The sequence below is a fragment of the Mastigoproctus giganteus genome, chromosome 8 (assembly GCF_048544385.1).
Source record: "Mastigoproctus giganteus isolate SK-2022 chromosome 8, ASM4854438v1, whole genome shotgun sequence".
Taxonomy (NCBI): Eukaryota; Metazoa; Arthropoda; class Arachnida; order Uropygi; family Thelyphonidae; genus Mastigoproctus; species Mastigoproctus giganteus.
Window position 1 is genome coordinate 67,428,086 of NC_143582.1, and position 24,853 is coordinate 67,452,938.

The following is a 24,853-nucleotide window of genomic DNA, read 5'->3' on the forward strand; positions in this document are numbered from 1 at the left end:
TTGATGGTAGTTACATTAGCATTAGCATTAGTAGAGGCATTTGATGCAAGAAAGCAAGCTTATGCAGCATCAGCCAAAAAAAAAAAAAAAAAAAAAAGTAACATAAATAAATAAAAATAACCACTTCCACTTCACCCCTCTGTTCGTTCGAAATACCTGTCCAGCTGAGCCTTAAACTTATTTAGGCTATCAACCTCCACCACAAGGGATGGAAGTCTGTTCCACCCACCAACCACCCGCTGGCTAAAGGCAAATTTCCGCACATCTATCCTACATCTGTCTTTCCTCAATTTGAATTTATGCCCTCTCAGGTGATTTTTCTGAGCTAGAGGAAGAATCCCATCAGCATTGAGCATGCTCAAACCATTCAAGGCTTTGTACACCTCTATCAGATCACCCCGCTGGTGCCTAGTTTCCAGACACTGTAATTTGCAAAACTTAAGCCTTTCTTCGTAAGAGAACCCCTTTGTCCCATTCACCAATCTAGTTGCCCTTCTCTGTACTCGTTCCAGCAGCTCTACATCCTTCCTGAAATGAGGCCTCCAGGCCTGTATACAGTACTCTAGGTGTGGCCTGACCATTGCCTTATACAAGGGAATAATCACCTCCTTATCCCTGCTAGAAAAATTCCTATATATCATTGACAATACACCATGAGCTACTCTTGCAGCTCGTCTGCACTGCTCAGAGAACTTCATATCTGCCTGCACCACCACCCCCAGGTCCCTTTCATTCTCTACCACTGTCAGTGTAGTACCACAGAGTTGATACGTTGCTCTGGGGTTGCTGTTTCCCATATGTAGTACTTTACATTTGTCAATGTTAAACTTCATTTGCCACTTCGAAGCCCATCTGCTCAACCTTTCCAAATCCTGTTGCAGCAGCATAGTGTCAGTAGTGTCCTTGACAACCCTGCCAACCTTCGTATCGTCTGCAAACTTGGACATTAAGCCTGATATACCATCATCAATATCATTTATAAATACAGAAAACAATAAAGGCCCCAATACTGAACCCTGAGGGACTCCACTAATAACATTAGTCCACGATGAGCAGTGTCCATTGATTACCACTCTCTGTCTTCTCCCCCTCAACCACCCCTTTATCCATAGCAGCAACTTGCCTCCAATGCCACACTGCTCCAATTTGTGCAGCAGTCTTCCATGTGCAACAGTATCAAAAGCCTTTCTAAGATCCAAGTATATAATATCAAAGTTATTCCCTGCATCCAGTTCTTTTGTGACTGCATCATAGTATCCAATCAAATTGGTCAGGCAAGACTTCCCCTTAACAAAACCATGCTGTGTCCTAGCTATAACTGAAGTCTTGTCTAGATGATCCTGCAGTGCTTCTTTCACCAGTGCCTCCATTAATTTTCCGGGAACAGAAGTTAAACTCACAGGTCTATAATTACTTGTGTCAGCCTTTGATCCCCCTTTGTGAATTGGGGTCACATTTGCACATCTCCAGTCAATGGGTAGCTCCCCTGAGTCCAAGGAAGCTCTCATAATTATGGCTAAGGGTTTGCTTACCTCCTTTGCTGCCTCCTTTAATATAAATGGATAGATCCCATCCACCCCAGGTGCCTTTCTTGTGTTTATCTTCAACAATTTCTCCTCCACTTTGCTCTCAGTTATTACAAGATTCTCTAGCTTACTGCTAGAGTTGAATACACCTCTGGCATTCCCCTCGCTGAATAACTCCTCATGTGTGAATGTCGATGCAAAATATTCATTTAGTTTGTTAGCTACCCGAGCAGGGTCATCAACAGTTGACCCATCGATCTCAAGTGGACCAATCTGATTCATCCCCTTCCTTCTAGAGTTTACATAAGTAAAGAACTCTTTGCTGTTTTTCTTCGCATCCCTTGCCAAGGATCTCTCGTAATCTGCCTTCGCCTGCCTAACCTCCTTTGTAACTTGGTTACAGATCAACTTGTATCTATCATAGGCGTCCGTGTCACGTGTTAATTTGTATGTATCCCATGCATTTTTCTTCTCTGCCATATGCCTCATTAGTTCATCTGACAACCATTTAGGCCTAAACCTTGAACAATATTTCTTAGTTGGTATGTAAAGCCTAGTAGCTTCCACGATAAGTTCTTTGAATGCTTCCCATTTTGAATTTGCTGTTGGCAATATCATCAGTTGATCCCACTGTATAGAATTTAAATACTGTCTCAGTCCATTGTAGTCGCCTTTACGAAAGCAATACCCCTTCCCTTTACCCCTAATGGTAGTTACCTCTTTGAGTAACTCCCACTTCAGCACACTGTGATCACTGCCACCAAGTGGTTCATTTATCTGCAGATTCTTAATGCATGAAGAATCACTACTGATAATCAAATCAAGAGTATTACTCCCTCTAGTTGCCTCCCGAACATGCTGATGTAGAAAACAATCATCCAATAAATCCACAAAAGCCTTGCTACTGTGTGAGTGACCAGCCCCCAAATTCCAGTCAATATCTGGGAAATTAAAATCCCCCATTATAAGACTCTCTGATTTACTGGCCCACTCTATTTCTCCGAACAGTTTCTTATTATACTCATCAGAGTCATTAGGCCTATAGCACACTCCTACTCTCAATTTTGATCTCCCAATGCTTATGTCACACCAAACTGACTCGACACTGCACTGTCCAGCGATGTCGATTGGCTTCACTTCCTTGGATTTTATGTGTTTTTTAACTAATAGCATAACCCCTCCTCCCTTCCTATCCTGTCTATCCTTTCTGTAGACATTGTACTCCCCAAATTCCAGTTCTGCATTTCTTATATCTGTGTGACACCACGTCTCTGAAATCCCCACAATATCTGCCTTTGATGTTTTGAGCAATACCTCAAATTCATCAAATTTATTTACTAAACTCCTAGCATTGGTGTACACACAAGTATACATGCACCTGTTCTTTTTCTTAGCTACCCTAACACAACCCATGTGTTTACTTGTACCCCAATGATTCCCAGCAGTCTCTGAAATATCCTGCATCTTATTTTCCAGGCTGCGGCTCATTCCAATAGAAGCAGTGCAAGAATCACTTTCACCTCTGCCAGTGGCTACTGTTAATCTATTAGTCCTTGTATCCCCCAATCTAGCAGTTTTCCGACCCACCTAACATTGCCTCGATAGCATCAGCAAACATTCTTGCACCCTTTCTATTTAAGTGTATCCCATCCCTGTAGATACATCTTTAAGTATATCCCACATCAGCATACTGTGATCACTGTCACCTAGTGGTTTCTTTATCTGCAAATTCTTAATGCATGAATAATCACTGCTGATAATCAGATCAAGAGTAGTACTCCCTCTGGTTGTCCCTGAACCTGTTGCTGTTGAAAACAATCCTCCAATAAATCTATAAAAGTTTTGCTAGTGTGCGAGTGGTCAACCACAAGTTCCAGTCAATATCTGGAAAGTTGAAATCCCCTATTACAAGACATTGTGATTTACTGGCCCACTCTTATTTCTCTGCACAAATGTTTGTTGTACTCACCAGAGTCATTAAGCCTATAAAACACTTCTACTCTCATTTTCGCTTTCCCAGTGTTTATTTCACACCAAACAGACTCAACATTGCGCTGTCTACCCATGTCAACTTGGATGCACTTCTTTAGATTTTGTTTCTCATAATGAACAGCATAATCCCTCCTCCCTTCCTATCCTTTCTGTACACATTGTACTTCCTAAATTCCAATTCTGGACTGCTTATATCTGTGTGACACCATGTCTCTGATATCCCAACAATATCTGCCTTTGATGCCTTGATCAGCACTTCAAATTCATCGAATTTATTTACTATACTTCTAGCCTTGGTGTACATGCACCTGTTCTTACTCTTAGTTACCCTAACACAGACTATTTATTTACTTGTTCCATGATGACTCCCAGCAGCTCTTGTAATAAACAGCAACTTTCTCTCTAGTTTGCTGTTCATTACAATAGAAGCAGTGCAAGAATTACTTTTGCCTCTGCCTGCAGCTGCTGTTAATCTTTTATTCTGTGAATTCCCCAAAGCTAGCAGTTTTCTGACCCACCTAACACTAACTTGATAGCATCAGCAATATTCTTGCACCCTTTCTATTTAAGTGTATCCCATCCCTGTAGAAGCAGTTTCTCCTGTTAGCAAGCACAGACCATGCTGAAAAAAATTCTACTCCATAAGCATTGCACAATCTCTCCAGGGCAGAATTCATTTACAAGGCTCTCATCATACAATCATTCCTATCATGTCTGGGCAGAATTGCAGACACTTTCAGATTTAACCCTAACTTGCAACTTTTTTTCACCATTGACCTGTACTTGTTAAGTAAATCTGCACATCTCTTACTTCTTAAGGTCATTAGTGCCAACGTGTACAACAATATCACTTTTTGTGCCCTTAAAAGATGATACGTCAGATGTCCTCTACAATGTCATCAACTTTTGCCCCTGGCAGACATACCTGCCCCAGTTCCACCCTATCCTTTTTGCATAATATATTCCCCTGGCAATAGAGTTACCAACAATAAATACTTCCTGTGGGACCAGTGCATATTCTTCTTTGGAGATTCTTACTGTGTTGCCTGATGCACAGGAGTGAGCTCTGCCATTGAGTTGGGTAGCTGAGAGCTTGATGGCCCCCCTCATATTAATTTCTTCGAGGAAATCTGCCCCACATCTCAAACTCTTATAGATGCCCATCACAACACTGACTTGGTGCCTAATTTCTTCACAGTCTCTGCTGCTTCACAGCAGGGACTGTGAAGAAATTAGGCACCAAGCACACACAAAGACATCCTCCTTGGCTAGCTCATGGCCTGTTCTAGATAGATCTGCAAACATTTCACGTATCGCACATTTTTTTAGGCTCTGATGCATTGGAGAATCGCCACCTTCGGTTCTCCTACAAGCCACAGTACTACCGCTATTTTGTGCTCGCTGCTTTGCTGCTCTATTCTGGGTTGTGATTCCATTTAAGTATAATTTAATTAACAATGAAATATAATCAGATTAATACATTTTACTGATTAATTTATAATACTATAGTAATGTAACAGATTTCTAATACAGTGCTACGTATTTCGCTATTTAGTTTTACGTTAAACCTTACGATAATGAAGTTCGGGATTTATGTTACGCTATTTGGCACTAATGACATTAAGAGTAGGAGACCGGCGGAATTACTTGACAAGTACAGGTCACTGATGAAAAAAAGCCGTGAATTAGGGTTGAAATTGAAAGTGTCTGCAATTCTGCCCAGACACGATAGGAGGGAGTATATGATGAGAGCCCTGTCAATCAATTCGGCCCTGGAAAGATTGTGCAGGGCTCAAGGGGTAGAATTTTTTTCAGCCTGGTCTGTACTTGTTAACAGGAGAGACTGCTTCTACAGGGATGGGATACACTTAAATAGAAAGGGTGCAAGAATGTTTGCTGATGCTATCGAGGCAATGTTAGGTGGGTCGGAAAACTGCTAGATTGGGGGGATACAAGGACTAATAGATTAACAGTAGCCACTGGCAGAGGTGAAAGTGATTCTTGCACTGCTTCTATTGGAATGAGCCGCAGCCTGGAAAATAAGATGCAGGATATTTCAGAGATTGCTGGGAATCATTGGGGTACAAGTAAACACATGGGTTGTGTTAGGGTAGCTAAGAAAAAGAACAGGTGCATGTATACTTGTGTGTACACCAATGCTAGGAGTTTAGTAAATAAATTTGATGAATTTGAGGTATTGCTCAAAACATCAAAGGCAGATATTGTGGGGATTTCAGAGACGTGGTGTCACACAGATATAAGAAATGCAGAACTGGAATTTGGGGAGTACAATGTCTACAGAAAGGATAGACAGGATAGGAAGGGAGGAGGGGTTATGCTATTAGTTAAAAAACACATAAAATCCAAGGAAGTGAAGCCAATCGACATCGCTGGACAGTGCAGTGTCGAGTCAGTTTGGTGTGACATAAGCATTGGGAGATCAAAATTGAGAGTAGGAGTGTGCTATAGGCCTAATGACTCTGATGAGTATAATAAGAAACTGTTCGGAGAAATAGAGTGGGCCAGTAAATCAGAGAGTCTTATAATGGGGGATTTTAATTTCCCAGATATTGACTGGAAATTGGGGGCTGGTCACTCACACAGTAGCAAGGCTTTTGTGGATTTATTGGATGATTGTTTTCTACATCAGCATGTTCGGGAGGCAACTAGAGGGAGTAATACTCTTGATTTGATTATCAGTAGTGATTCTTCATGCATTAAGAATCTGCAGATAAATGAACCACTTGGTGGCAGTGATCACAGTGTGCTGAAGTGGGAGTTACTCAAAGAGGTAACTACCATTATGGGTAAAGGGAAGGGGTATTGCTTTCGTAAAGGCGACTACAATGGACTGAGACAGTATTTAAATTCTATGCAGTGGGATCAACTGATGATATTGCCAACTTCAAATTCAAAATGGGAAGCATTCAAAGAACTTATCGTGGAAGCTACTAGGCTTTACATACCAACTAAGAAATATTGTTCAAGGTTTAGGCCTAAATGGTTGTCAGATGAACTAATGAGGCATATGGCAGAGAAGAAAAATGAATGGGATACATACAAATTAACACGTGACACGGACGCCTATGATAGATACAAGTTGATCTGTAACCAAGTTACAAAGGAGGTTAGGCAGGCAAAGGCAGATTACGAGAGATCCTTGGCAAGGGATGCGAAGAAAAACAGCAAAGAGTTCTTTACTTATGTAAACTCTAGAAGGAAGGGGATGAATCAGATTGGTCCACTTGAGATCGATGGGTCAACTGTTGATGACCCTGCTCGGGTAGCTAACAAACTAAATGAATATTTTGCATCGACATTCACACATGAGGAGTTATTCAGCGAGGGGAATGCCAGAGGTGTATTCAACTCTAGCAGTAAGCTAGAGAATCTTGTAATAACTGAGAGCAAAGTGGAGGAGAAATTGTTGAAGATAAACACAAGAAAGGCACCTGGGGTGGATGGGATCTATCCAGTTATATTAAAGAAGGCAGCAAAGGAGGTAAGCAAACCCTTAGCCATAATTATGAGAGCTTCCTTGGACTCAGGGGAGGTACCCATTGACTGGAGATGTGCAAATGTGACCCCAATTCACAAAGGGGGATCAAAGGCTGACACAAGTAATTATAGACCTGTGAGTTTAACTTCTGTTCCCGGAAAATTAATGGAGGCACTGGTGAAAGAAGCACTGCAGGATCATCTAGACAAGACTTCAGTTATAGCTAGGACACAGCATGGTTTTGTTAAGGGGAAGTCTTGCCTGACCAATTTGATTGGATACTATGATGCAGTCACAAAAGAACTGGATGCAGGGAATAACTTTGATATTATATACTTGGATCTTAGAAAGGCTTTTGATACTGTTGCACATGGAAGACTGCTGCACAAATTGGAGCAGTGTGGCATTGGAGGCAAGTTGCTGCTATGGATAAAGGGGTGGTTGAGGGGGAGAAGACAGAGAGTGGTAATCAATGGACACTGCTCATCGTGGACTAATGTTATTAGTGGAGTCCCTCAGGGTTCAGTATTGGGGCCTTTATTGTTTTCTGTATTTATAAATGATATTGATGATGGTATATCAGGCTTAATGTCCAAGTTTGCAGACGATACGAAGGTTGGCAGGGTTGTCAAGGACACTACTGACACTATGCTGCTGCAACAGGATTTGGAAAGGTTGAGCAGATGGGCTTCGAGGTGGCAAATGAAGTTTAACATTGACAAATGTAAAGTACTACATATGGGAAACCGCAACCCCAGAGCAACGTATCAACTCTGTGGTACTACACTGACAGTGGTAGAGAATGAAAGGGACCTGGGGGTGGTGGTGCAGGCAGATATGAAGTTCTCTGAGCAGTGCAGACGAGCTGCAAGAGTAGCTCATGGTGTATTGTCAATGATATATAGGAATTTTTCTAGCAGGGATAAGGAGGTGATTATTCCCTTGTATAAGGCAATGGTCAGGCCACACCTAGAGTACTGTATACAGGCCTGGAGGCCTCATTTCAGGAAGGATGTAGAGCTGCTGGAACGAGTACAGAGAAGGGCAACTAGATTGGTGAATGGGACAAAGGGGTTCTCTTACGAAGAAAGGCTTAAGTTTTGCAAATTACAGTGTCTGGAAACTAGGCACCAGCGGGGTGATCTGATAGAGGTGTACAAAGCCTTGAATGGTTTGAGCATGCTCAATGCTGATGGGATTCTTCCTCTAGCTCAGAAAAATCACCTGAGAGGGCATAAATTCAAATTGAGGAAAGACAGATGTAGGATAGATGTGCGGAAATTTGCCTTTAGCCAGCGGGTGGTTGGTGGGTGGAACAGACTTCCATCCCTTGTCGTGGAAGTTGATAGCCTAAATAAGTTTAAGGCTCAGCTGGACAGGTATTTCGAACGAACAGAGGGGTGAAGTGGAAGTGGTTATTTTTATTTATTTATGTTACTTTTTTTTTTTTTTTTTTTTTTTTGGCTGATGCTGCATAAGCTTGCTTTCTTGCATCAAATGCCTCTACTAATGCTAATGCTAATGCTATTCTGTATCGTATAACAATGCCGGCAAGTTGCGAATGGTAAGATCTAAGTACTCTAAGTATTAACTTTCAAAATTGCTATCTAAATTCAAGTAAAGCAAGGAAATTGACTAGGACTATAAAACTACTTATGGAAAATAATTTAGTATAACATTAAGTCAATAAAATGACTAAATATATATAAAAACTTAGCGTTCGCCGGAGCTGCAAAAATCTTGGCCAACGCGGTAGTAACGTCGTACCCAGATATGCACTCCTTAGAACCCTTTATATGAAAAATGTTGTAAATTTAAGTGTACATATACACTTTCCGGAGCCCATACATGAAAAATTTAAATTATATTATTATTAGCTATATAGTGCAAGGAAGCCTGAGGCTTATGCTGCACTAGCCAAAAAAAAAAAAAAATTCCCGAGTTACCCTGAGAGAGAGAGAGAGAGAGAGAGAGAGAGAGAAGTAGAAGGGAATCACCAAGAAAGAGAAGAATGATGATATCCAGCTCACGATGTTAGGTGTGCCAAGCCTATACTCACCCGATGTGAGCCCCCGGAGTTATGCACTCCATTAAGGGTTAAATTAAATTAATATTGCTATTTATATAATTTTAAATTAAAATTATAATGTTGTAAGTGAAATGGTGAACAAAGCCAAAAATTTTGCTGGGAGGTAGATGAAACCAAAATGGCCTGGTAACTTGGTTCTAGCTGAACAAAGCCAGAGAAGTCAAGAGAGCTCTGATTGTCTGGGTTCAGTGTTGACTAAGGAGGGTAATTACTGGTTTGGTCTATCTGAAGGATCGATATGTGTGTGTGTGTGGGAATAGGGGGGGGGATTATGTTTCACTTCCTTGGAATGGACAGGTAGGGCTGAGCTGCTATTCCTTGATGAATCCGTGAGGTAGTTGTGGGGTGGGAGCTTGTTTCTTTGTAGTCTCTGACTTGTAAAGGCTGTTAGGCCTGTTGGAGGAAGGTGACTCTGCCTGTGTTCCTGTTGCATTTCTCCGGAAGGCTTCTGCAAGAAAATCACACTTCTGAATATGAAACTCTGTACCTATATTATTGGATGTTTGGAGAGATTAGCAGCATAGCTTTCATAAATGGAATGGAATTACAAATTTTTGTCCATCATTTTCCCAAGCCTAATGGTAGAGGAATGTTTCTAGGAAAGCACTGACTATATAAATAATATCCGAGTTAAATAGGAATGCTTATCAGTATGAACATTGGATTGCATTTAGCATTAGCATTAGTAGAGGCATTTGATGCAAGAAAGCAAGCTTATGCAGCATCAGCCAAAAAAAAAAAAAAAAAACCACTTCCACTTCACCCCTCTGTTCGTTCAAAATACCTGTCCAGCTGAGCCTTAAACTTATTTAGGCTATCAACCTCCACCACAAGGGATGGAAGTCTGTTCCACCAACCAACCACCCGCTGGCTAAAGGCAAATTTCCGCACGTCTATCCTACATCTGTCTTTCCTCAATTTGAATTTATGCCCTCTCGGGTGATTATTCTGAGCTAGAGGAAGAATCCCATCAGCATTGAGCATGCTTAAACCATTCAAGGCTTTATACACCTCTATCAGATCACCTCGCTGGTGCCTAGTCTCCAGACACTGTAATTTGCAAAACTTAAGCCTTTCTTCGTAAGAGCACCCCTTTGTTCCATTCACTAATCTTGTTGCCCTTCTCTGTACTCGTTCCAGCAGCTCTACATCCTTCTTGAAATGAGGCCTCCAGACCTGTATACAGTACTCTAGGTGTGGCCTGACCATCGCCTTATACAATGGAATAATCACCTCCTTATCCCTGCTGGAAAAATTCCTGTATATCATTGACAATACTCCATGAGCTACTCTTGCAGCCCGTCTGCACTGCTCAGAGAACTTCATATCTGCCTGCATAACCACCCCCAAGTCCCTTTCATTCTCTACCACTGTCAGTGTTGTACCATAGAGTTGATACGTTGCTCTGGGGTTGCTGTTTCCCATGTGTAGTACTTTACATTTGTCAATGTTAAACTTCATTTGCCACCTCTCAGCCCATCTGCTCAACCTTTCCAGATCCTGTTGCAGAAGCATAGTGTCAGTAGTGTCCTTGACAACCCTGCCAACCTTTGTATCGTCTGCAAACGTGGACATTAATCCCGATATACCATCATCAATATCATTTATAAATACAGAAAACAATAATGGACCCAACACTGAGCCCTGAGGGACTCCACTAATAACATCAGTCCACGATGAGCAGTGTCCATTGATTACCACTCTCTGTCTTCTCCCCCTCAACCACCCCTTTATCCATAGCAGCAATTTGCCTCCAATGTCACACTGCTCCAATTTGTGTAGCAGTCTTCCATGTGCAACAGTATCAAAAGCCTTGCTAAGATCCAAGTATATAATATCAAAGTTATTCCCTGCATCCAGTTCTTTTGTGACTGCATCATAGTATCCAATCAAGTTGGTCAGGCAAGACTTCCCCTTAACAAAACCATGCTGTGTCTGAGCTATAACTGAAGTCTTGTCTAAATGATCCTGCAGTGCGTCTTTAACCAGTGCCTCCATTAATTTTCCTGGAACAGAAGTCAAGCTCACAGGTCTATAATTACTTGTGTCAGCCTTTGATCCTCCTTTGTGAATTGGGGTCACATTTGCACATTTCCAGTCTATGGGTACCTCCCCTGAGTCCAAGGAAGCTCTCATAATTATGGCTAAGGGTTTGCTTACTTCCTTTGCTGCCTCCTTTAATATAACTGGATAGATCCCATCCACCCCGGGTGCCTTTCTTGTGTTTATCTTCAACAGTTTCTCCTCCACTTTACTCCCAGTTATTTCAAGATTCTGTAACTTACTGCTAGAGTTGAATACACCTCTGGCATTCCCCTTGCTGAATAACTCCTCATGTGTGAATGTCGATGCAAAATATTCATTTAGTTTGTTAGCCACCTGAGCAGGATCATCAACACTTGACCCATCGATCTCAAGTGGACCAATCTGATTCATCCCCTTCCTTCTAGAGTTTACATAAGTAAAGAACTCTTTGCTGTTTTTCTTCGCATCCCTTGCCAAGGATCTCTCGTAATCTGCCTTCGCCTGCCTAACCTCCTTTGTAACTTGGTTACAGATCAACTTGTATCTATCATAGGCGTCCGTGTCACGTGTTAATTTGTATGTATCCCATGCATTTTTCTTCTCTGCCATATGCCTCATTAGTTCATCTGACATCCATTTTGGCCTAAACCTTGAACAATATTTCTTAGTTGGTATGTAAAGCCTAGTAGCTTCCAAGATAAGTTCTTTGAATGCTTCCCATTTTGAATTTGCTGTTGGTAACATCATCAGTTGGTCCCACTGTATAGAATTTAAATACTGTCTCAGTCCATCGTAGTCGCCTTTACGGAAGCAATAACCCTACCCTTTACCCCTAATGGTAGTTACCTCTTTGAGTAAATCCCACTTCAGCACACTGTGATCACTGCCACCTAGTGGTTCGTTTATCTGCAGATTCTTAATGCATGAAGAATCACTGCTGATAATCAAATCAAGAGTATTACTCCCTCTAGTTGCCTCCCGAACATGCTGATGTAGAAAACAATCATCCAATAAATCCACAAAAGCCCTGCTAGTGTGTGAGTATCCAGCCCCCAAATTCCAGTCAATATCTGGGAAATTAAAATCTCCCATTATAAGACACTCTGATTTACTGGCCCACTCTATTTCCCTGTACAGTTCCTTATTATACTCATCAGAGTCATTAGGCCTATAGCACACTCCTACTCTCAATTTTGATCTCCCAATGCTTATGTCACACCAAACTGACTCCACACTGCACTGTCCAGCGATGTCGACTGGCTTCACTTCCTTGGTTTTTATGTGTTTCTTAACTAATAGCATAACACCTCCCCCCTTCCTATCCTGTCTATCCTTTCTGTAGACGTTGTACTCCCCAAATTGCAGTTCCGCATCCCTTATATCTGTGTGACACCACGTCTCTGATATCCCAACAATATCTGCCTTCGATGTTTTGAGCAATACCTCAAATTCATCAAATTTATTTACTAAACTCCTAGCATTGGTGTACACGCAAGTATACCTGCACCTGTTTCTATTCTTAGCTACCCTAACACAACCCATGTGTTTACTTGTACCACAATGGCTCCCAGCAGTCTCTGAAATACCATGCATCTTGTTTTTCAGGCTTCTGCTCATTCTAATAGAAGCAGTGCAAGAATCTCTTTCACCTCTGCCAGTGGCTACTGTCAATCTATTGGTCTTTGTCTCCCCCCAAGCTAGCAGTTTTCCGACCCACCTAACACTACCTCGATAGCATCAGCAAATATTCTTGCACCCTTTCTATTTAAGTGTATCCCATCCCTGTAGAAGCAATCTCTTCTGTTAACAAGTACAGTCCAGGCTGAAAAAAATTCTACCCCTTGAGCCTTGCACAATCTTTCCAGGGCCGAATTGATCGACAAGGCTCTCATCATATACTCCCTCCTATCGTGTCTGGGCAGAATTGCAGACACTTTCAAATTCAACCCTAATTCTCGGCTTTTGTTCAACAGTGACCTGTACTTGTTAAGTAATTCTGCCGGTCTCCTACTCTTAATATTATTAGTGCCAACGTGTACAACTATATCACCTTTTGTGCCCTTAAAAGATGATATTCGCTCTACAACGTCATCAACCTTTGCCCCTGGCAGACATACCCTGGTCCTGTTCCACCTATCTTTTTTACAAAGCATGTTCCCCGTTTCCCTGACAATAGAGTCACCAACAACTACTAGTTCCTTCGGGACCAGCGCATTCTGCCTTGGGGGTTGTCTCTGTGTCAAGCGATGCCCAAGTGCAAGCTCTGGCGTTGATGTGGGCAGCTGAGAGCTTGATGGGCCCCTCAATTTAGTTTCTTCGAGGGCATCCACCCTGTCCTTCAAGCTCTCATATAGGCCCAAAAGAACGCCGAGTTGTTGCCTGATATCGTTACACTCCTTGCATCGCGCACACACAAAGACATCCCCCTTGGCAGTATCAAGTCCCGTACCCGATTGCTCTGCAAACATCAAGCAAACAGTGCATTTTATAAGGCTGTGAGTCAGAGGACAACTGCCCCCCTCAGTTCTGCTCTGAGCCACAGCACTTCCATTAGCTTGAGCCTTTTGCTTTGCTGCTCTGGTCTGAGTCATGATTCTATTAATTAATTATGTTATGTTATTAATTATATTACGTTTGTAATTTAAGTCGTTATATGTATTTATTTAAACGTACAATTTAACTGCTAACGAAGTTCAACTAACGCTATCTAGTACGGTATATAACCTACGGTATATCTAGTACGGTATCACAATGGCGGGAAAGTTAATAACGGTAGCGGTAGTTACGAACACGTGGAAACCCTTACCGATACTTTTACAAGGCCGAGTAAAGAATAAATACACCAAATTAATCAAAAAATCACAAAATAATGTTATACTACTAAATTTAAATCAAAAGTTTTAGAAAAACAATAATTTCAAATCAATAAATAAGAAAAATCCACTTAGCGGCTTGGAACACGACCGTCACTAGTAGCCTCGTCAGCAGACTCTCAAATTTTTCCAGTTCCAAAGGAGTTTTAAACCTTAACAGTGTTTATCTGAAAGCAAAAATCTGAATTTGTTCAGTATTATTTATGGTATTATATACAACAAAAAAAAATTGCAGTTAGCATTAGTAGAGGTATACGATGCAAGAAAGCAAGCTTATGTTGCATCAGCCAAAAAAAAAAAACCACCTGCTCCCATTTCACCCCTCTGTTTGTTCCAAATACCTGTCCAGCTCAGCTTTAAATTTATTTAGGCTATCAACTTCCACAACAAAAGATGGAAGTCTGTTTCACCAATCAACTACCTGGTGGCTAAAGGCAAACTTCTGCACATTTATCCTACATCTGTCTTTCCTCAGTTTGAATTTATGCCCTCTCAGGTGATTATTCTGAGCAAGAGGAAGAATCCCATCAGCATTGAGCATGCTCAAACCATTCAAGGCTTTACACACCTCAATCAGGTCACCTCGCAGGTGCCTAGTCTCCAGACACTGTAATTTGCAAAACTTAAGCCTTTCTTCGTAAGAGCAACCCTTTGTTCCATTCACTAATCTTGTTGCCCTTCTCTGTACTCGTTCCAACAGCTCTACATTCTTCTTAAAATGAGGCCTCCAGACCTGTGTACAGTACTCAAGGTGTAGCCTGACCATTGCCTTATACAAGGGGATAATCACCTCCTTATCCCTTCTAGAAAAATTCCTGTATATCATTGACAAGACACCATGAGCTACTCTTGCAGACCGTCTGCACTGCTCAGAAAACTTCATATCTGCCTTCATATCTTCACAATTACCCCCCAGGTCCTTTTCATTCTCTACCACTGTCAGTGTAGTACTTCTATAAATGTATAGAGGTACTACACTGTAATTATAGAGGTACCTCCTCTATAAATGTATATTTCTACCGATTGTGACATATGCATGTGGGGGTTGGGGGTCATAGAGTGACTAATAGCCATGTTAAAAGAAGTCATTTCAGCACAGAAATTTGCCCTACCGACAGTGACGCCGTCCTGCAGACCCATTCCAAATGATGCTCTGCAAGTTATTGCAGGAAAGGAACCAGTGGATCTGATTATTATTTAAAAGGACAATGGAATAAAATCTTGTAGAGGAGAGGGAAGAGAGTATGATAGATACGATTTGAAAGTAGAAAAGAAAAGGTTGCAGCAAGATACAGATTGTATATGGCAGGAAAAATGGAACAGTTCTGATAAGGGACGTATTACCTTTGCCTTTCTGCCTAGGGTGAAAACTATGAAAGAGATTTCATCTTGGTCTGGTCTAGGAATGTTCCAAACAATGTTAATAACTAGACATGGGTTAAAGAAAAGACTGGTAGAGCTTGGGGTAGAAGAAAATCCTATGTGTATTTGTGGGGTGGTAGAGGATACAGAGCATATTTTACGGCAGTGTGTAAGATATGATATACCGAGGAATATGTTAATTAGGCAGATTGGCTCCGACTCATACACCTGGAGTGACTTGTTTAAGAATAGAGAATGGAATGAAACTATTGCTCAGTTCGCTAGAGAAGTAAGCAGGATTAGACAATTGTAAAAATTTGTATATATGTAAATAGTGTTTTTATGGAGTTGAGATTTAGTTAGAATTGAAATTTATTGATCTTATAGTTTATAGTTTTATTAAAAGGAAATGTTCAAAAAACAAGTATAAAATATAAAATACAAAAATATATTGATGAATTCTATTGTTTAGAGTTTTATATTGATTTTAGAGTTTATAGGTGTATAAAAGAAAATGTAAAAAGTATAAAATACAAAAATATATTGAGTTTTAATTTGGCTGGAACAAGAATCACAATTTATAGAAGTTTGCCTTTGAAGTTTAAAGCTTAATTGAGCTCTAGATAGTGGATATCTGCCTCTTTAGGGCAGGGGCGGTAACATATCCTCAATGTTTGATTTATCATACGGAGGATATGATTAAGGATCAAAAGATTAAAATTGATAGGATAGAGGAATAAAGTGTGAATGACCTTATTGCTCAGGAAGCGCAGGTACAAGTAGGTGTTAGGACAGTGATGATGTCAATATATGATATCAAAGTTATTCCCTGCATCCAGTTCCTTTGTGACCACATCATAGTATCCAATCAAATTGGTCAGACACGACTTCCCCTTAACCATGCTGTGTCCGAGCTATAACTGACGTCTTGTATTGTACGAAGGTTGGCAGGGTTGTCAAGGACACTACTGACACTATGCTACTGCAACAGGATCTGGAAAGGTTAAGCAGATGGGCTGAGAGGTGGCAAATGAAGTTTAACATTGCCAAATGTAAAGTACTACATATGGGAAACAGCAACCCCAGAGCAATGTATCAAGTCTGTGGTACTACACTGACAGTGGTAGAGAATGAAAGGGACCTGGGGGTGGTTGTGCAGGCAGATATGAAGTTTTCTGAGCAGTGCAGACGGGCTGCAAGAGTAGCTCATGGTGTATTGTGGATGATATATAGGAATTTTTCTAGCAGGGATAAGGAGGTGATTATTCCCTTGTATAAGCAATGGTCAGGCCACACCTTGAGTACTGTATACAGGTCTGGAGGCCTCATTTCAAGAAGGATGTAGAGATGCTGGAACGAGTACAGAGAAGGGCAACAAGATTAGTGAATGGAACAAAGGGGGTGCTCTTACGAAGAAAGGCTTACGTTTTGCAAATTACAGAGTCTGGAGACTAGGCACCAGCGAGGTGATCTGATAGAGGTGTATAAAGCCTTGAATGGTTTGAGCATGCTCAATGCTGATGGGATTCTTCCTCTTGCTCAGGAAAATCACCTGAGAGGGCTAAATTCAAATTGAGAAAAGACAGATGTAGGATAGACGTGAGGAAATTTGCCTTTAGCCAGCGGGTGGTTGGTTGGTGGAACAGACTTCCATCCCTTGCCGTGGAAGTTGATAGCCTAAATATGTTTAAGGCTCAGCTGGACAGGTATTTCGAACGAACAGAGGGGTGAAGTGGAAATGGTTATTTTTTATTTATTTATTTTTCTTTTATTTTATTTATTTATTTATTTTTTTGGCTGATGCTGCATAAGCTTGCTTTCTTGCATCAAATGCCTCTACTAATGCTAATGCCAGTGTAGTACCACAGAGTTGATACGTTACTCTGGGGTTACTGCTTCCCATATGTAGTACTTTACATTTGTCAATGTTAAACTTCATTTGCCACCTCTCAGCCCATCTACTCAACTTTTCTAGATCCTATTGCAGCAGCAGCATACTGTGATTAGTGTCCTTAACAACTCTGCCAACCTTCGTATCATCTGCAAACTTGGACATTAAGCCTGATATATCATCAATATCATTTATAAATACAAAAAACAACAAAGGACCTAACACTGAACCCTGAGGGACTCCATTAATAACATTAGTCCATGAAGAGCAGTGTCCGTTGATTACCATTATCTGTCTTCTTCCACTCAACCATCCCTTTATCCATAGCAGCAATTTGCCTCCAATGCCGCACTGCTCCAATTTTTGCAGCAGTCTTCCATGTGCAACAATATCAAAAGCCTTTCTAAGACCCAAATATATGATATCAAAGTTATTCCCTGCATCCAGTTCCTTTGTGACCACATCATAGTATCCAATCAAATTGGTCAGACAAGACTTCCCCTTAACAAAACCATGCTGTGTCCGAGCTATAACTGACATCTTGTCTAGATGATCCCGCAGTGCTTCTTTAACCAGTGCCTCCATTAATTTCCCTGGAACAGAAGTTAAACTAATAGGTCTATAATCACTTGTGTAGTAGTAGTAGTAGTAGTGGCATGTGATACAAGAAAGCAAATGTATAAGCTTATGCAGCATCAGCCAAAAAAAAAAAAAAAAAATCACACCATTCCCTCCAAATGCCTGTCCAGTTCCTCCTTAAATTTATTCAACCTATCAACTTCCACAACGACAGATGGAAGTTTGTTCCAGCAATTAACCACCCGCTGGCTAAAGGCAAATTTCCGCACATCTATTCTACATCTGCCTTTTCTTTGTGTCACCCTTTGATCCTCATTTGTGGATTAGGGTCACATTTGCACAACTCCATTCCATGGGTACCTCCCCTGAGTTCAAGAGAGAGCTCTCATAATTATGGCTAAATTAGCTTTTTGCTCTTGTATTTAAAGTTATTCAAATTTAAAAGAAACATAAGTAGTTGTTGTCAGTTATATTAAAAAAGGATCATGTGCTAATTTTATTGATTTTTGTGTTTTTTTATTGTTGGAATGGTTTATTTTGTGCCCTTGATTATACTGGGTGTAATTTCAAAGTATGGTAATTGATATTGGTCGGTATTTCTTACAGACCAATATCAGAAATAGGTAGATATTTTAAGATGTCTTCCTTAGTTTATTTAGCAGGAAAATTTTGTCATTCATTTGTGTACATGACTTGTAAAGATTTTAATTTTTAGCAAAATTATACATCCACTTCCTGACTTACGTAAGGGTTGCTTTCTGTGGAACCCTACGTAAGTCGAATTTTACGTAAGTCTGAATTTCCCTAAATGCTTATGCAGCACTTGCAACTATGCGCACTGAATTTGATTGAAGCAAAAAAGAAATGTTCAATGAACATGTAAATAGAATTATTTGTTTGATTTTTTTTTTTTATCTCATGTGCAGGAAAAATTACAAAAATTTCAAAATTATAAAATTACAAAAAGGGGGGGGGGCAGGCATAGTGTCAGCAAGTTTTACCTTTTGAGCATCGTTGCCAAAATTAACTCTCCAGCTGATAAGCACATGGCTGTAGTAGTTTAGAAGGGTTTTTTTTCCAACACATCGCAAAATTCTCTGCAGCTGCAGAATCGGCACTGGCAACTTCACCACATACGTTAGTGTTTTGGAAACCAGCACGTTGCTTGAACCTATTAAACTACCCGTTGCTTGCCATGAAATTGGCTCAGGGTTCGCTGTACTTATTCTTAATATCTTCATAAATACTTCTTGCTATTGGACTCAGGTGCACTTGCATCTGAATCCAATTTTCCATCCATATCATCAGAAGCTTTTCCATCTTCAATATAGCACCTGAAGGTTTTGTGATCACTGTTGATCTTAAATATGTTGATCCTTTAACATGTTCTTTTATACGTGCACTGTCCCTTAAAATAGTATTCACTGTTGAAGCAGCGAGACCTAATTCCATTTAAGATGACAAACTTTGTCCTGCTTCATGTTTCTTAATTAATCATCTTCACTTCTAAGTCAATTTTGTTTTGTTTCCTAGCACTGCCAGCACTTGCACTTTCCATTGGTCCCTTTCCCTTCACCATTGTAATAAGTAAATAGGAATAAAGAGAAGATTCTGAAAATTTACTTATGTTTTTTATGTGATTGAAGATTTCAGTGAAGGGGAACTCATTTCACCATAATACTGTAACGTAAAAACCCACACGATACCAGTTATCGGTATTCTCACAAATGCAATAAGATCGAGTTTACTACCTGTTTATAAGGCGCCTCCGTAGCCAGGTGGGAAGGAGCAGCGTGCGTAGCATATGCTTCTTGATTAAACCAGGGTTCGAGCCCATCACCACCAAATACGGAGGATGTGGAAAGGTCAGGGAACGACCACAGCATAACCCGGAGCAATATGGCCTTAGTTGCTAATTCTCCTTAAAAAAAAAAAACAAAAAAAAAAAAAACTACCCGTTTGTAATAGATTTCTGTTAGATTGCACTAACAGAAAAGCCCAATAAACTGGAAAGTGCCAATTGTTTTTATTGTTTTATGGTAGTGACCTCCAGATATGTGTTTTAAAAAAATATCACAAAGGCATTCAAAATTGATTCTTATAACGGAACATATGATAACAGTGAAAGTTTCGTGCGATTTCCATTATAAAAATGACCTTATAGAGAGTTAAATAGTTTAATTATATAGCGAAAATTTCAACTTCCGAGGTCTTGGAATGAATTACAATGTGTTATTGGGTTCACATTACGATATTTTCATGATACCTCCTTTTATTCCTACGGGATGCAAAATACGTTTCCATGATTTTTTTTTAAGTTTGCACCGGCTGGCAAAAACTTACGTAAAATTGAATTTTAAGTTGATGGAAGACAGCTATTGGTTTCTTAAACATCACTATTTTGGGGATATTGAATGTAATGTAACGAACTGCTTTATATAAATAAATTATTAAAACTTCAGAAATGTTAAAAATATCTTTAAAAAAAAAACAGAAATACATGTTGGTGAGATTTCTTGTTAAATTTTAATGTTGAAAATTTTAAACATGCCAGTGATTTTTCTTGTTACTTTTATTTTTAGGCTGGAATTGCCCTTCCGGCTTCTTTGGCTTCTACAACTCCAATTGGAACAGTAACTGTAAGTTGAGGAAAAAAAATGAATAAATAAATAAAATATTTCTTGAACTGAGTTGCACATTCATATCTCCTTACTTTAGCATTAGCATTAGTAGAGGCATTTGATGCAAGAAAGCAAGCTTATGCAGCATCAGCCAAAAACAAAAACAAATAAATAAATAAATAAAAAATAACCACTTCCACTTCACCCCTCTGTTCGTTCGAAATACCTGTCCAGCTGAGCCTTAAACTTATTTAGGCTATCAACTTCCACGACAAGGGATGGAAGTCTGTTCCACCTATCAACCACCCGCTGGCTAAAGGAAAACTTCCGCACGTCTATCCTACATCTGTCTTTTCTCAATTTGAATTTATGCCCTCTCAGGTGATTATTCTGAGCAAGAGGAAGAATCCCATCAGCATTGAGCATGCTCAAACCATTCAAGGCTTTATACACCTCTATCAGATCACCTCGCTGGTGCCTAGTCTCCAGACACTGTAATTTGCAAAACGTAAGCCTTTCTTCGTAAGAGCACCCCCTTTGTTCCATTCACTAATCTTGTTGCCCTTCTCTGTACTCGTTCCAGCATCTCTACATCCTTCTTGAAATGAGGCCTCCAGACCTGTATACAGTACTCAAGGTGCGGTCTGACCATTGCTTATACAAGGGAATAATCACCTCCTTATCCCTGCTAGAAAAATTCCTATATATCATCGACAATACACCATGAGCTACTCTTGCAGTCTGTCTGCACTGCTCAGAAAACTTCATATCTGCCTGCACAACCACCCCCAGGTCCCTTTCATTCTCTGCCACTACCAGTGTAGTACCACAGAGTTGATACGTTGCTCTGGGGTTGCTGTTTCCCATATGTAGTACTTTACATTTGTCAATGTTAAACTTCATTTGCCGCCTCTCAGCCCATCTGCTCAACCTTTCCAGATCCTGTTGCAGTAGCATAGTGTCAGTAGTGTCCTTGACAACCCTGCCAACCTTTGTATTGCCTGCAGACTTGGACATTAAGCTTGATATACCATCATCAATATCATTTATAAATACAGAAAACAATAATGGACCCAATACTGAACCCTGAGGGACTCCACTAAAAACATTAGTCCACGATGACCAGGGTCCATTGATTACCACTCTCTGTCTTCTGCCACTCAACCATTCCCTTATCCATAGCAGCAATTTGCCTCCAATGCCACACTGCTCCAATTTGTGCAGCAGTCTTCCAATGTGCAACAGTATCAAAAACCTTTCTAAGATCCAAATATATAATATCAAAGTTATTCCCTGCATCCAGTTCTTTTGTGACTACATCATAGTATCCAATGAAATTGGTCAGGCAAGACCTGCCCTTAACAAAACCATGCTGCGTCTGAGCTATAACTGAATTCTTGTCTAGATGATCCTGCAGTGCTTCTTTAACCAGTGTCTCCATTAATTTTCCTGGAACAGAAGTCAAACTAACAGGTCTATAATTACTTGTGTCAGCCTTTGATCCTCCTTTCTGAATTGGGGTTACATTTGCACATCTCCAGTCTATGGGTACCTCCCCTGAGTCCAACGAAGCTCTCTTAATTATGGCTAGGGGTTTGCTTACTTCCTTTGCTGCCTCCTTTAATATAACTGGATAGATCCCATCCACCCCAGGTGCCTTTTTTATGTTTATCCTCAACAATCTCTCCTCCACTTTCCTCTCAGTTATTACAAAATCATCTAGCTCACTGCAAATGTTTACTTTACCTACGTCATTCTCCTTCCTGAATAACTCCTCATGCGTGAATGTAGATGCAAAATACTCGTTTAGATTGTTAGCCACCTGAGCAGGATCCTCAACTGTTGAACCATCAATATCCAGTGGACCAATCTGATTCATCCCTTTCTTTTTTGAGTTTAAATAGGAAAAAGAACTCTTTTCTGTTTTTCTTTGCATCCTTTGCCAAAGATTTTTCGTAGTCTGCCTTTGCCTGCCTAATCTCCTTTGTGACTTGGTTACAGACCAACTTATATCTATCATAGGCTTCCATGTCGCCCATTAATTTGTATGTATCCCATGCATTTTTCTTCTCTGCCACATGTCTCATTAGTTTATCTGACAACCATTTAGGGCTAAACCTTGAACAATATTTCTTAGTTGGTATGTAAAGCCTGGTAGCTTCCAAGATTAGTTCCTTGAATGCCTCCCATTTTGAGTTTGCTGTTGGTAACATCATCAGTTGGTCCCACTGTATAGAATTTAAGTACTGTCTCAGACCATCATAGTCGCCTTTACGAAAACAAAAACCCTTCCCTTTACCTCTGATGGTAGTTACCTCCTTGAGTAAATCCCACTTCAACACACTGTGATCACTGCCACCTAGTGGTTCATTTATCTGCAGATTCTTAATGCATGAAGAATCACTACTGATAATCAGATCAAGAGTATTGCTCCCTCTTGTTGCCTCACGAACATGCTGATGTAGAAAACAATCATCCAATAAATCCACAAAAGCCTGGCTAGTGTGTGAGTGACCAACCCACAAATTCCAGTCAGTATCTGGGAAATTAAAATCCCCCATTATAAGACTCTCTGATTTACTGGCCCACTCCATTTCCCTGTACAATATCTTATTATACTCATTAGAGTCATTAGGCCTATAGCACACTCCTACTCTCAATTTTGATTTCCCTATGCTTATGTCACCCCAAACTGACTCGACACTGCCCTGTCCATCGATGTCGACTGGCTTCACTTCCTTGGATTTTATGTGTTTCTTAACTAATAGCAAAAACCCTCCTCCCCTCCTGTCCCGTATATCCTTTCTATACACATTGTATTCCCCAAATTCCAGTTCCGCATTCCTTATATCTGTGTGACACCACGTCTCTGATATCCCAACAATATCTGCCTTTGATGTTTTGAGCAATACCTCAAATTCATCAAATTTATTTACCAAACTCCTAGCATTGGTGTACACGCAAGTATGCATGCACCTGTTTCTATTCTTAGCTACCCTAACACAACCCATGTGTTTACTTGTACCGCAATGACTCCCAGCAGTCTCTGAAATATCCTGCATCTTGTTTTTCAGGCTTCTGCTCATTTCAATAGGAGCAGTGCAAGAATCACTTCCACCTCTGCCAGTGGCTACTGTATCAGTGGCTACTGTATCAACTAGCAGTTTTCTGACCCACCTAACACTGCCTCGACAGCATCAGCAAAAATTCTTGCACCCTTTCTATTTAAGTGTATCACATCCCTGTAGAAGCAGTCTCTCCTGTTAACAAGTACAGACCAGGCTGAAAAAAATTCTACCCCTTGAGCCTTGCACAATCCCTCCAGGGCCGAATTGATCGACGAGGCTCTCATCATATACTCCCTCCTATCGTGTCTGGGCAGAATTGCAGACACTTTCAAATTCAACCCTAATTCACGGCTTTTTTTCAACAGTGACCTGTACTTGCTAAGTAATTCTGCCGGTCTCCTACTCTTAATATCATTAGTGCCAACGTGTACAACTATATCACCTTTTGTGCCCTTAAAAGATGATATACGCTCTACAACGTCATCAACCTTTGCCCCTGGCAGACATACCCTGGTCCTATTCCACCTACCTTTTTACAAAGCATGTTCCCCGTTTCCCTGACAATAGAGGCACCAACAACTACTAGTTCCTGTGGGACCAGCGCATTCTGCCTAGGGGGCTGCCTCTGTGTTGCATGATGACCAAGTGCAAGCTCTGGCGTTGTGGGCAGCTGAGAGCTTGATGGGCCCCTCAATTTATTTCCTTCGAGGGCATCCACCCTTCTTCTTCTTCTTCTTCAAGCTCTCATGTTCTTCAAGCTCTCATAAAGGCCCATAACAACGCTGAGTTGTCGCCTGATTTCCTTGCACTTCTTACATCGTGCACACACAAAGACACCCTTGGCCGTATCATGTCCCGTACCCGACTGCTCCGCGAACATCAAGCAAACAGTGCATTTTAAAAGACTGTGATTCAGAGGGCAACTGCCCCCCTTAACTGCCCCCCTTTGCTTTGCTGCTCTGGTCTGAGTCATGATTCCGATTTAATTCAATAAAATTTCAATTTCAGAACAAAATTAAATCCTTAAGTTATATCCCAAACAGTTATAACGCTATATTTATTTTTTCGGTATCGAGTGTTTTCTACGAGTTCCCTTTATACAACTTCCGTATCACGTGTACCACTACAGTTATGTATTAATTTTTGTTACGGTTAAGTCGTTTATATATATATATATATATATATGAGTTAAAAGTAAAATTTAATTGACAATAAAGTTTATCAAGATTAATAGATTTACTGATTAATTGACAATATTATATTATGCACTATACTACACTAAACTTATGCTATCGTGTAAAAATGGCGGGAATTCACGAACGGTACTT

The 24,853-nt window shown here is 40.5% G+C and overlaps 1 protein-coding gene across 4 annotated transcripts in view; it reads left to right on the forward strand.

Moving 5' to 3' along the window:
* Positions 1-24,853, forward strand: part of LOC150081594 (cell division cycle and apoptosis regulator protein 1-like) — a 550,339-nt gene that overhangs the window by 103,232 nt on the left and 422,254 nt on the right. For all 4 annotated transcript variants that reach the window (XM_090380560.1, XM_090380561.1, XM_090380562.1 and 1 more), the window contains one exon: positions 20,419-20,475. In XM_090380560.1, the coding sequence (XP_090236686.1) occupies positions 20,419-20,475 (57 nt within the window). The remainder of the gene's footprint in view (positions 1-20,418; positions 20,476-24,853) is intronic.